Here is a 13,494-nt window from a genome sequence, read left to right on the forward strand (position 1 = left end):
CACCCCCATCCCACTAAGTACAATACACTTGTGCTGAATAAGATCAATGCTTACATTGTCTATGTGATAAAACTGATGATTTCCAGCTTCTTCTCCTTTTGCTTGTGTTTTAGAAGCCACACACTGAGCTCCAGCCACCTGTACCAGCGGGCAACGGACTGTCTCTCCAAGGTTTCCAACTGTCTGGGTACGTGAGTGTTTTTCTCCCACATTCGTTTACATTTGTCCCAGCTGCACTACAATTTAGATTCTGAACATACTCTGGCTCTCAAAACCGCATTCTTTTGCCCTCACACTACTTCTTTGTCATCTAACAACTGAAAAAGCACTGTTTCCTTGACTTGGCTCGAGAAAGGGGACCTCGATGAAGAGTAAACTTCACATTTTCTGGGCTTTCTTATCCTAGTGCCCAACAGGAGAAGGGAGGCCCAGTGTTTGGTGACCTCCTGCATTAGGTTAACAATCTGGATATGGGCCCAGGGGCATAATGAGCCCCTGAATAATAGGGAGCTGATTGTCAAAGTCTTATCATGGTGAAGCTGAGTGGCAGAGCTTGCTTTGTACTGGCTCCCTTGCCTTCTCCCCAAGCATCTCTTAATCTGTCGAAGCCAATGGGTTTATGTGGCAGACACTCATTCCTCACAAGCTTCGATTCAAGCGGCTGTGCACCGATTCAGGCTCAGATGTTTCTACACTTAGGGCTTGTAAAACAGTGAAAGAAAGATAGCAGATAAATTCACAGAAAGCCTTCTGTTATAGGCTTGAAAAAAGGATCTACTTATTTCTCTACTGTAACAGGAGTCTTGAAAAGCCCAAATTAAGGTGCAGAAAAAGGGTGAAATGAGAACACTAAAAGGCCTAATGCTGCAGAGAGCCCTGCAAACTTTTCCCAAGTGATATATATATTCCCGAAATCATGAGTTAAATTCATTTCACCTGCATTCACTAATCAACGTGGTTTTAAGACTTACCATGTCCTCCAAGGAGCACGTGGCCTAAACAACGTTTGCCTGAGATATTCTCGGGAACTTGCAGTCAGCTGTGTGTACCTAGTTGGAGCTGGGCTGGTTAAGACCGGACAGGAGCACGGACCCTCCAACTGGGCATGCGCGGTGTCCGCTGGGTGACCTTTCGACACAGAGGGCTGAAAACTCCACTCTCAGGATGTGCAGAGGCCTATAGCCTAGTGCAGAACCTCGATTCCCGCACCTTTTTCCAATCACCTTTCGCCGTGCTCCCCACGCCTCAGTCGGCCCTGACGCTTTATTCCTAAACCTATAAATACCCCCGCCCCTTGCCTTATAGGAGGTAGTTTTCAGACTTGTTTTCTCGTCTATCTCGCTGCTTTCCCTTTAAGCTCTTTTTTTGCTGCAAACCTCGGTGTCTCAGCATTTTGGCTTGCTGAGCATTAGAATGAACCTGGTTTGGTAACATGGTTCAAACTCGGAAGAAAGGTTTTTACTGCTCTATGGCTGGAAAGAACAAACAGCCAAAACTTTCCTAAGTTGTTGTTTTTGAGGGAACAACTATTAGTAAAATTTCTACTCCTTAAGGTCAAACCTTTTGGGGGGAAAACTAGGGAATGGGTGGTCTTCTTAACTTCTGTCTGGTTTTCCAAGAATCCATCTAAGGAGCTGAGCTGGATGCGTCTTGGAACTCAGAGTCCTAGCCTAGTTAGTGATCTTTTCACGCAACCCAGGGCCCAAGCGTGAGCTATGCTTTAAAAAAAGTTGACTAAAAGTTGGCAAGTAGGTGGGTTCAAGGAGAGGGGGTGGTGTCAGCTCACCACTGGCTAGGAAACCCTCTCTGCTTTCTACTCTCCTACTCTCTTGGGTCAAATGTTTAGCCAGAGCTTAAGAAATGAGGCAAGAGAGCAGTTGTACACAAACCATCAACTTCCACAGTCCTAAGGGTAAACAGCTGAGAGGGGGAGAGAAAGATGCCAGGTGGCTTCTGCTTGCTTCAAGATTAGACCACTGAGGAGGGCAAGAAAGAGGCGGGTTTCAAGCACTTGGTAAACTGAAAGCAAACTTCTTTATTGTACACAGTACAGAATATAACGCAGCTTGGCAGGATGCAAACGGCCCTGCGCAGGGGAAAGTATTTCAAATCAACTGGCAGGTTAAAGCCTTTCTGCACTGTAGACTTTCCACACTCTGGAAAGAAGCAAAAACAAGAACAAAGAAACAAAACCATCAGGGAGGTGCATGAGTCCGATGGGAATGCAACGGTGATGCTGCCATCCTGTGTCCCGTGACAGCACAGGCCACGCGGCTACAGCAGGGGAGGGGAGCTCAGGCTACACAGGATTCTTTTCGTACTTGCTAAGACAGCATAAATCCATCAAAAAAAAAAAAAAACCCAACAAAACCCAAACCCGGATAAGTAAAGAAAGGAAAAAACAAATCCTATACAGCATTTACAACAAATTAACCTCTAGCCAGCTGGGGGTAAAATATGCATCTATGTATAGACTATGTGTAGGTTAGAAAGCTATAAATACCGGTTTGGAAAGTCCTTTGATTAGAATACAATGCTAATTAAGGCCCAAGCTACAGGTTCAATAACTTTGTGGGCTAATTAGCTTCCAAGATAGGAAAATCTTGTATTTCCATAGCTATAAAATGCACCCCTTATCTCTGTGACCCTCTTCACAAATGTGCTCCTGGTCACCAGGGGGACTGTTTGAGACTACAGAGCATTCCATCAATAGAAAAACAACTCAAAGCACTGTCCTTCGCATATGAAGAGTAGCATAGTCATTCTTTGTGTGCTAGGTGTCAGGGGAAGCACAGAATCCTATCAGTAGGCAGCAAGGTGCTACCACTTTCTAATTCTTTTTCCACTACTTTGAGCTTAACTTTCATATAGCTTTAGCTGGGTTATTTAAAACTTTCCCAATATAATACAGCAATCAGAGAAAACCTTTTTTAAAGTGGCAGGAAACTAAGATGCTAGTACTGCTTTACCTGTCAGTGTCGCACGTTAAGTCTCAAACCCTATTGAATCATATGCAGGGTTTAAAGTCCAAAAATTAAAGAAAAAGGAAAACAAAACAAACTGAAATGGAAATTGTCATCAGTCATGCCCAGGGAAGAATCCCTACCTAGGGTTTCCACCAGGTGACCAGGTTTCAAATGGACATGACATGTATTATGTACATATGCTTTCCAGAGAGGGCATGTGAGGGAACGTGGGGGACTATACACATAGAATCTAAACGGTGTGTCCAGGCCGCCCTGCACACCTCAGAAATGTACAACTCAGGTGCAAATGTTCCATCAGGCTGTCTGGTGCAGAAAGCACAAAGCAGGCAATAAAAGAGGGCTTGTACTCGGCTAAGGGGACGCCCCCAGCAAAGCCCCTTTCAAGCTGCAGCGTCTTCATAAGTTGGCACTGCCCCGTTTAAAGGGCGCAGTGCACAGTTACCAAAAGGTTTGTTTTTTTTTGCTTTAAATACCAAAACTACAAAAATCAGTTTATAAACTGTTTTTCCAAAACAACCACCAAAACAAAACAATCCCCCGAATCAAAGCAAAACAAAATACTGTCAAAAGTATTAATCACCCTTCTCCTAAAATTAAAGCCATCCACACACACAGCCATGTGACTGGGAAGAGAAAGGGGACTTGCTCTACTTGGTGACCACATGGCCACAAGGTTCCCAAGGGTAGCAATGGTTTATTATTTGAGAACCATGGAGTGGGTAACAACTGTTCATCCTTTTCCCCCTTCTTTCCAGACCAAGAGGAAACATTTCAGATTAAGCTGGAAGAGCTCTCTGAGTTTTAAGATATATTTGTAACCCTTCATGGTTTGAGCCTCCCCAACTTTGCCTACCTCCTGTTCTATGGGTTTGTGACATCTTTTTCAATAAATTGTGCAAATCAGAGCCCTTCTATGTAAAGGCATTTAGTAGTCCATGATCAATGCAGATTGTCACACACTCTGTCCTGGTTTGTGGGTACTAACCTGAACAAGGTATTGCTTTGCATATATTGTCCATGGGAAGGAGGCTCCATTTCAATTGCTTTCCCAGAAACCTTGTCAGGTTCAGAGCTGAGGCACCAGCCTTTTGGTGGTTTTCTGCCCCTCCCTGTTCCCACTCCCCCGCCAAGGTATCTGTCTTTAAGGGTGCCGATCCAGAGACAGCTTGGGTTCTCCAGATAATACTCAAAGGGCAAGCTTTGGGAACAGCCAGAAACACAAACAAAACCACTGCCCTCGTTTGCCTGAATGGGAACTGCTAGCTCTAGGGTTTGGCCGCTCAGCTGCTCGGAAACTTAGTAAGCAAAGCCTTCGGCATAGGGGAGGCTGCTGCAGCGGTCCACATCCAGGAGGTAAGCAGGGTTGTCTTCAAAGTGGGTCAGTGGCAGGGTGTCCTCCTCGCTGAGGTGGCACTCAGACTCCGCTTTCAGGAACGGACGTTGGTTGTCGGGGAAGGCCATGGAGAAAAGGGCATCGGGGTCGCAGACAAACTTGTAGACGTATCGTTCCCCGGCCACCTGAGAGAGAAAACACACCTTATGAGGCCCAGCTGGAACAGGGCGTGGGCCGAGGCCAGGGCACCAAGGGAAGAATAACGAGATATTTGTAAGTCACCAAGCTCTCAGGGAGCCAGGGACCAAGAGGCTCACTGGTAGCTGATTATCCAAATCATTCAGATTTATTTTGATAAACTGTGGGAACCTGTTACCTGCCAAGTGTTGACACCACAGCTTAGCAGTTGAAAAGAATATCTGAATTTCAAACTCATATTAGGTTCTTTTAAAAGAAAATCCTCACTGTGTTATACTCACAGCCTAGAAACAACGGTTATGCTGACGTTGGTGCCTGATATTACGGGAAGATATACGGATTGAAAGATGCAGGAGTCAGACCATGTGTTCAGTTCCCTCCAAAGTTTACAGTCTTCCCAGGACAGCTTTGCTCTGAAGGGCTAGGAATTCAGAGAGCTGTGTGGGAATTTTAAGTTTGTTCCAAAACCAAACAGAACTGTGTTTTGGCTTACCTGCAGTTTTAAATTACTCATTCTATGGTTCTGCTACACTGAAGGAACTGATAACTACCTTTATATGAATTTTATGCATTATAATATTACGAGAACCAAATGGTCTTGATTAAGGGTGGCAGATGTATAAAATCAATCATCCCTATTTGGGTTGTTTTGTTTGAAAGCCAGTTTTACGTTAAATCTCTGGTTCCCCGGCCCAAGAGTCAGCTCACGTATGTGGAAGAAGTAGGAGGACATAGTGGCAATGATACCAGCTCAGAAGCCAGGAGCGGATGGCTCCCAGCCTTGGCTCAGTCGCTAACAAGTCTCAACCTCTATGAGCCTCAATTTTCCCTTTCAAAAACCGAGGGTATGGGACTACTGCTTTTCTAAGTCCCTCCCTAGACGGGCATGCTACCACTCTTTTATTTAGTTCTCATTTACTCATGGGTCATGTAATAAATATAACAATGATCTCTTACACTAGATAGCACATTACTATTTCTAGAATGTTTTCACATATATTACCCTTTGAGATTAGATTAGGGACTATTATCTACATTTTTATTGGAAACAGGCTTTGGAAGGTTGACTTTCCTTAAAGCATAAATAAATGGGAGTGCTGGATCTGAGCCCCCCAAGTCTCATTCCTGTGCCTTCCTGTACTTTTTGCCTGTTTTATTCTCAGAAAATTCTCTTCTACTTCCTTAGAAAACCTAGGAACAAGTTCATAGGGACAACTCGTTGCCATTAGTTCAATTTAACTGTCTTGATTACATTCCCTCAGATTGGATCTGGAGTTGGGAACAGCAAAGGAGTAATGGCCCTCCTTCCTGAGTTTAGGATTCTACCTGATAATGTTAAAACTAAAAGGGGAGAGAGTGTGTGTGAAGTTTGAGGGGAAAAAGGCAGTGATTGCTAATGGGTTCAGGGTTTCTTTTTAAGGTGATAAAATGTTCTAAAATTGATTGTGGTGACGGCTGCACTACTCTGTGCACATATTAAAGCCCCACTGACTTTAACCCTTTAAAAATAAAAGGGGGGAGGTCAGGTGGGGTGACCACCCATCCTAGAGTATTCACTCTGTGCCAAGCACTGAAGTCAAACCCTCATTCCTGCCCTAAAGGAGCTGATACTCCTGCGGCAGATACTGACAAGCCAGGGAGTAACTTACAATACAGACAGTAGGGGAAGTGATGGAGATGAGCCCAGGTGCTCTCAGAAGCAGAAGAGGGACCATGTAACTCAGCCTGAGAACTTCAGATTCTTGGAGTAAAGAGGTGATTTACTGAGAAAACAAGTAGGGGCTGGCCAGGCAATGAAGGCGTTAGGAGTGTTCTTAAGTAGGACGGTAGTTTAATAGGTATTTTTTTCATTTTATAGTATGCTTGATAACTTACATGAATGATACGTATTGTTCGGTAAAAAAATATATTAAGAGAAAGATGGCTATGCTAGTGAAAGCAGCCAAATACAAGTGAGGAAATGAGGGTTTAATGGTGCCTTGAGCCTGTATGAAGCATTAAAAAGTCTGGATCTTATCCAGAAGACCTTCCATGAAAAGCTGTTTTAATATTTTTTAAGGAGATGAGAGGAATATGGGGTCATATTACCACCTGCCTCTGAGAAAGATAAACCTGGCTTCAGCGTAGACAAGTTCTCAGCAGCAATGACCATATACTTCTGAGTGCATCTTGGCATCTACCATGTAGGCTGCTTAAATGTGTAAATGCTAGAATCTGGGCAACAGTACAGTATAAAATCTGGTGGCTAAGAAAAACCAATCAAAGATTTGCCATTCTCATCTTCTGCCTATCCACAGGATTTTAAGATTGTGGTTCTTCACCACCTATCACAATAAGGATTTTGTATTGGCTTCCTCAAAATTACACTTCATCCTCTTTTCTGCTACCTGCTACCAGGTGATTCTGCCATTTTGCAAACCTTGGGCTTTTAACTTGAGTTCCAGTTTCTAAGGTTCTAAAAGAGAAATAAGATTTTTTTTTTTTACTGCCCTAACTCTTTTGGGAGTATTAAACCAACATATTTGGAGGTCTCGGTGTTTCAACTAAAGACTTCGCCTAAGCTCTCATGGGAGGGGAGACCTTCAAGTCGATTCCCTCACTTGCTCCTTTATGGATATAATAGTTGGCCTAAATGTCTGGACATTTTTGTAAGTAGAGACAGTTTAAAGCAGAGGAGGCTAATTTTCCTACAGTGTCGTCCACACACAACCTTTGGCTTTCACATACCCAACAGCATTAAAGGTGCTCTTTATTATCTCATTTAACTCAAGTTTTTCCAAGATGTTTTTCCTATCACAGAATTACTTACGAGGCTGGCATTTCCTCCCAGTCATCACATACAGTTTTATTTCAGAAGCCCTTGACATTTTCTTTGAGAGTGGTCAGAGTGGTCTAAGTGTCTCTAGTAATCGCTCACCTTCTGCATGATGCCCTTTTCATAGTAATAGCGCAGAGATCGGCTGAGCTTGTCGTAGTTCATGGCTGGCCGGTTCTTCTGAATGCCCCAACGCCGAGCGACCTGAAGAGACAGGAAAGCAATGGAAACTCATTCCCTGGGCTTAGTGGTTTTCTCCCAATCCCAGGAGAGCCAGTTCTAGAACCTCACTGCTTTGGTCAGTGACCCATTTCTCTGACCTGGAAGGAAAAGCACTTAATTCCCTCAAGACCAAACATTCAGCAAAGGTGATGATTCAGTCAAATGCTAAGAGGTGAGACCTAGAGGTGGAAAAATCCTAGCACTTTAATAGGACTGCAGAGGGCTCGGCTAGCGTCCCAGAGGAAGCAGGCTCTCTACTGTGTCTCCACATATGAATTATCGACCAATACCCATAGACCATTAGCATGTTGCCATTAAGTGCTATGGTTTCTGTAGCAGTCAATAAGGAATAATTAGAATGGTCATTCCTGAAACATTAGAAACACACTGGTGAGTTGCTAATGGGCCAGCAGAGCAAAAGTTCAATTCTAATAAGATTGGAGAGGGGCTGGGAGATGTTTACTTATAGCAGCTCATGGAGTAAAGGGGAATCGGATCATTTCAGCCTGCTGCCATCCAATCCCCTGCTCCCAGCAGACTTGCAGAATGGACATTAAAACATGTAGCACCATTATCCACTTAATGAAAAATTAACAGGGCTTCCCAAACAGTTCTGAAGTGCATTATATCCAACTTGGTCCACCTCTGAGGTGCAGTGATGGGGGGAGGGGGTGTAATTGGAGCTTTGGGCAAAGAGGCCTTATAGCAAGAAAACTTCCTAGTGGAGTTCAGCAGGACAGCCAAGCAATTTCTGTTCTCAAGTATCTCAACATCCCAAATCCTACTTATAAGGATGACTGTCAAGGTAAGAGAAGAATAACCTTGGAAACACGAGGTCTTTAAATGTATGCAAACCAGGGATCATGTTTTGAACATTTTGGGTCAGTTTTAGAAACTTAAAAAACCAAAATAACTACATTCCTTTTTATTAAAAAAAAAAAAAGATGACAAACATGGAATGAGAAGTAGGGAGACTGCAAGTGGAAAAGGTGGATCATAAAACCACATTTCACTTGAAGTATTCTTTAAAAGTATTTGGGGCAGAATGAAAGCAACATCTTCTGAATTCAGGATTCTAAGATGACCTTTAATAAATACCAAAAATAATCTGATAAGTAAGGAAGAATGCATCTGTCCTAATTATATTACAGTAATTCAATAGCCACGATTCCACTCTGCCTTGCAAGAAACTGTGTGAAAGTTAAATTTCCATTCGTTTGCTTTGTGCCCCCATGGCACACACGATTATCCCTGGCTCTCCCCCTTTCTCCACATTGCACCCGTTCAACTCTTTGAAATGGCCAAAAAGGCAAAATTAACCAAAAATACATCCCCTGGTTAAAGAAGACAAACATTTTATTTTACTATTATTATTTTTGGCTGCACCGAGCAGCATGCAGGATCTTACTTCCCCAACCAGGGATCAAACGCATGTCCCCTGCAGTGGAAGCGTGGAGTCTTAACTACTGGGCTACCAGGGAAGTCCCGAGAAGATAAAACCAATTTTTAATCAATTTCTATTTTTAACCAGTTTTTAATCAATTTCAATATTTAACCAATTTCTATTTTTAAACCAATAGAAATAGGGGTAAGAAAGAACCTGTTAGATCAATACATGTCCTTTTACCTGTTCAAAAGAAATGACACCATGAAACTGTACTTCAACTGCTGTCAGACACAAGTGATGCAGGGACCCTTAAAAGAAGCCCAGCCTCATCATTTTACTACATTCAGTGGTGGAAAACAATTTGTGAATATTTTTCAACTTCAGCCGTGACCTCTCTTTGCTGTCACGTGCATATGCAGTAGCTTGCTGGAGAGAGGTTTTATATATGCACAGACTTCAAAGCAGCTCTGGTAGCCATAGTTACTGACTCATCCTCTTGGGCCAGGGCCCTCTGATTCAGTAGCCCTCACCAGGGCTGCTCCTTCTGCAGTAATCATGATGCAGCACAACTGCAGAGCAGCTGGGAATTAGGGCTGTCCCATTTCTGGGGGGAGGGGAGCAGGCAATAGCTTGCTACCAGATCCTCCTTTCTTTCATCTTTCACATTCGTTACTTTGATAGCATGCATCTTGAGGATGGAGGCTGAAGGAGTTTTAAAAACAAACAAACAAACAAAAAAACCTCACATGTCTCTTCCTCCCTTTTTAAGAGAGAGCAGCCGCAGCGCAGGGAGCGGCTCTTTCTAGCAGCCCGTCCTTTTAAACCTCCCCATGGCATCATTTATCTGCCACATGTTCAACAAACAACCCTACCCCCCAAAATATTCATTAATGCAGATTCACAGTTAAAATGGCTCCAGATTAAAGCCGAGTCAGTCATAATTGAGAGGGTGCTAAGCTGGATGACAATCAAAAGACATTTGATTAGGAGGCCTGCCAAAAGCAGTTCCAAAACCACAATTTCCATGCACAGTGTAATGGATATTATGGATAATTACCCAGAGTGCACTACTCAGCCACACAGCTGCCTACAATTACGGCCCAAACAGCTTCCTCCTCCGCTTCACCCTTCAAGCTTCCCCCATGACAACTTCTTACAGCTTTTTCGAGGAGTTGGTATCTTCCTGACAGTAACAAGAGTAGGGCCCTCCAAGTTACACAAGGATTAGAGAGCGAAAAAATTCAAATGCTGCATGTCCCGAGGCCAAAGTGCACATGTGGAACAGAGCTGATCCTGGGTTAAGAGAATGGAATATTCGGAGTTCATGGAATGCTCGGGGATTTCAAGGTGCGGCGGAAAGAAGTACTTCCTGAAGAAACAAAGCTGTCCAACCAGCTGAGGGGAGGCTCAAGGCCACCACAGGCCTCCCCTGTGACTTGGCTGCTTGGCATTTATGTGAGCATTCTGGCTTAGTATTAGCTTCGTTATTAAGAAAGCCGGGCCCTTTGCCATCTGTTCATCATTTTCTTTACCACTGGTAGGAGAGCAGCAGATTCAATAACAGCTTTACAAAGGGTCATAACCAGGTTTACCTGCAGCTATACAGCCTGTGCTTAGGCCAGAGGCAGTGGCAATAAAGTAATAAAAGCTCCTGTTTGAAATGAGATAAATCAATAAGGGCTGCCCACATGACAGACTGACTTTCAAAAAGCCTTAGTGAGTCTGGGCGACATGCTTTTCTCAAGCCTCACATAAACCAGGCCACGTTATGAGGAAAAGAATGCAGGGCGGATGCTCTCCAGTGTGGCTGGAAGCCGCAAACACGGCTCCACTTCTAAACACGACTTAGCCAAAAAGACACCCTTAGAAAAACACAGCAGTACCAAACTCTGGCTTTGAAGGTAGACTGACTCTTAACAGAAACCGTTTACAATATGAGGTGTTGACATATTTCCATTTTTCTGTGAATGATGCAAGATTGGGAACACCATACATGTATCTTCTCTAACTGCCTTTAATGAAGCCTGCCTTCCTCTCCTATCAGTCAGGATTCTCCTTAAGTCTCCAATCCACACATTCTCCTTTGCTCATCCATCTTAACTTTCAGGCCACTTTCTTCTTCCAAGTCTCCTGCTGTTAACCCCCATGCCCACCTGTCCCCTTGGTGTGCTAAAGTGAGCCCTGGGATTGATGGAACAACATCTACAACTGCAGTCCCTGTTCAAACTCCTTCGGAGAGCATTGGTCCCATTCCAATCACACCCAACCCAAAGATACGTTTTGCTCTGCTGGTTTAATATGTAACACCTAAGTACATGCTACCAAAAGAAGCATATGTTGGATTTTCAGGGAAGTTATTTCTTTTCTATTTATAATCTCTCTAGATTCTGAATCAGATAGAAATCAAATCAACCCCTTTGGGAATTCCCTGGCGGTCCAGGGGTTAGGATTCCGAGCTCTCACTGCTGAGGGCCCCGGTTTAATCCCTGGTCGGGGAACTAAGATCCCATAAGCCGTGTGGCGTGGCCATAAAACCAAAACAAACAAACAAAAAACAACCCCTTTTGAAATATGCCAAACTCAGAGCCTGATTTAATTTACTTTGTTATACTCAGGAAAGGAGGAGTTCTATGATGTCCTCCCCTTTTGAAGAAATGGTATTGGTTCTGTCCATTGGCCTTTCTGTCAATAGTGTGGGCAAACAGACAGTAAAAATGTTTCCTTTTTCTATTAACAAAATAATGAAGGTTTGTGTCCTCTCTCAACCACTGTGATACTACATTTAAAAAAAAAAAACTAACTTCCTAAGATTGACCCATCTCTGATAATTTTATTTCTCTAGGTTAGAGCCATTTGAAATACACAGTGGGGTAGTTGTAACCTATAGTATATAACCAAAATGTCTTACACTCTGTTCATGTAACCTCTGGTATAGGCTATGACATATGAGGGCTGACACCAAAACAAGTTGGTATCACTGAAATAACTCTTGAAAAAGACTTTCCAAGAGAGAGAGCAGACCCTATTAGAATGTAAGTCTTCATGGCCTCCCTCCCCAGAGTTTGCAGAAGTGTTACTAATACTTTTTATATATTCTGCAGTGGAGAACTCTGTCTGTGAATTATAAGTTGTCCTATTAATAGAGAAGGCACTGCCAAGCCCATTGGCCAGGCTAGAATCTGAATGAGAAGGAAAAGCATATTTAACACCGTAAAAAAGGCTCAATGGAGAACAGGAACAAACATCAACAAATCAAATCACCTGATGCCAGACTCCAGTGCTTACCTCCTCCGGTTCTATCAGCTTGAACTCCATGCCTCGGCCTGTCCAGGCAATGAAGTGGGCATTGGCTGGGTCGTCAAGAAGGGTAACCAGGAACTGCCACAGCTGAAGGGAACCTCGCCTCTGGTAAGGGGGCCCCTCCCGATACGTGGTGGGCTCTTGCTTGACTTTGCCTGTTTGGGACAAAGACACATATGTGGTACTTTAGTCTCAAGTTTCTCGGCTGATTTGGGCAAACGCTAATTTGGCCTCAAGACCGATGAGCGTACTCTGACATCTGGAACCTTCCAGTTTCGCAACAAACTGGATGTGGCTACTTACCTTCCAGTCTCTCAGGAACAACACAGGTGTCGTCAAAGTACAACCGGGGATCCTTCTCGTATGAAAAACCTGAAGGAGAATTTAGAAAGAACATGTTGCTGAACAAATTGTGTTCTCTGAAAACTCTGGATTTAAGGACTAAAACAGGATTCTACCATTTCAGGTCCTCAGCCTGATGAACTGCTCTATCTATGCCAGACTGAATTTTGGGGGGAACTTCAACTTCACCAGGACTTAGGTGTCCTGTTCTGATGCGATCAGAACTGAACCTGCGCTTCAGTCAGAGCAGCATCAATTCCTGCTATTAGAGCTGGGACTGTAGGGAGGCACTGAGTCGCCAGAACGTTCCTTCGCATCTTGCTTACGAGGTCTGCCTGGATCAGCGTGGCCGTGACTAAGCCTTTGTATCTGAAAAGACATCTCATCTATTTCAGTTGGCCTTACTGGGTGGATTTGGTTGATCTATACGTGGTCTCGCCGTGTTCCTTTTAGCAAATATTAATTTCAACCTTTCTTACTGCTCGTCCAGGCTGCCCACACACCTCATTCAATTACGAAAAAGCTTGGAGGGTAGGGAACAATGCCAAATGAGTGAAGACTTGGGCCTGTGGAGGATTGTGACAAGCAATAATTTTAAAGACAAGTTGGAGGTATTATCACCTCCAGACACTGTGGAAGGAATCTGAAGAGACTTGCTGTCAATAAAACTTATTCATTGTATAGGCAAGAAAACAAAGGGGAACTGACTGGGTCCAACAACACATGTAAGTGGAAATGAAAGGCAGGCAGGGCAAAAAGTGGAAGGTGTCAAGGAGAAGGATGGCCTGGCATTCTAAACCCACCAACCCTTAATATGCATTCAACGCTGACCACCAGGTCACCAGGCACCCTGACAAGGCCAGCGGCTCAAGCCAAAGCCAGTTAGTAGACAGGCATGATGGGACCACAC

At 43.8% G+C, this 13,494-nt stretch overlaps 1 protein-coding gene across 1 annotated transcript in view; it reads right to left on the reverse strand.

The window, feature by feature from the left end:
- Positions 1 to 2,015: 2,015 nt before the first annotated feature.
- Positions 2,016 to 13,494, reverse strand: part of ETV5 (ETS variant transcription factor 5) — a 55,608-nt gene continuing 44,129 nt past the window's right edge. Inside the window, exons 10-13 of the mRNA XM_082460920.1 lie at positions 12,546 to 12,614; positions 12,228 to 12,397; positions 7,436 to 7,537; positions 2,016 to 4,505 (exon numbers count right to left, since the gene is read on the reverse strand). Coding sequence (XP_082317046.1) covers positions 4,284 to 4,505; positions 7,436 to 7,537; positions 12,228 to 12,397; positions 12,546 to 12,614 — 563 coding nt within the window. The 3' untranslated portion in view covers positions 2,016 to 4,283. The remainder of the gene's footprint in view (positions 4,506 to 7,435; positions 7,538 to 12,227; positions 12,398 to 12,545; positions 12,615 to 13,494) is intronic.

This window comes from Balaenoptera physalus (assembly GCF_965194825.1).
Source record: "Balaenoptera physalus genome assembly, chromosome: 4".
NCBI classification, from domain to species: Eukaryota; Metazoa; Chordata; class Mammalia; order Artiodactyla; family Balaenopteridae; genus Balaenoptera; species Balaenoptera physalus.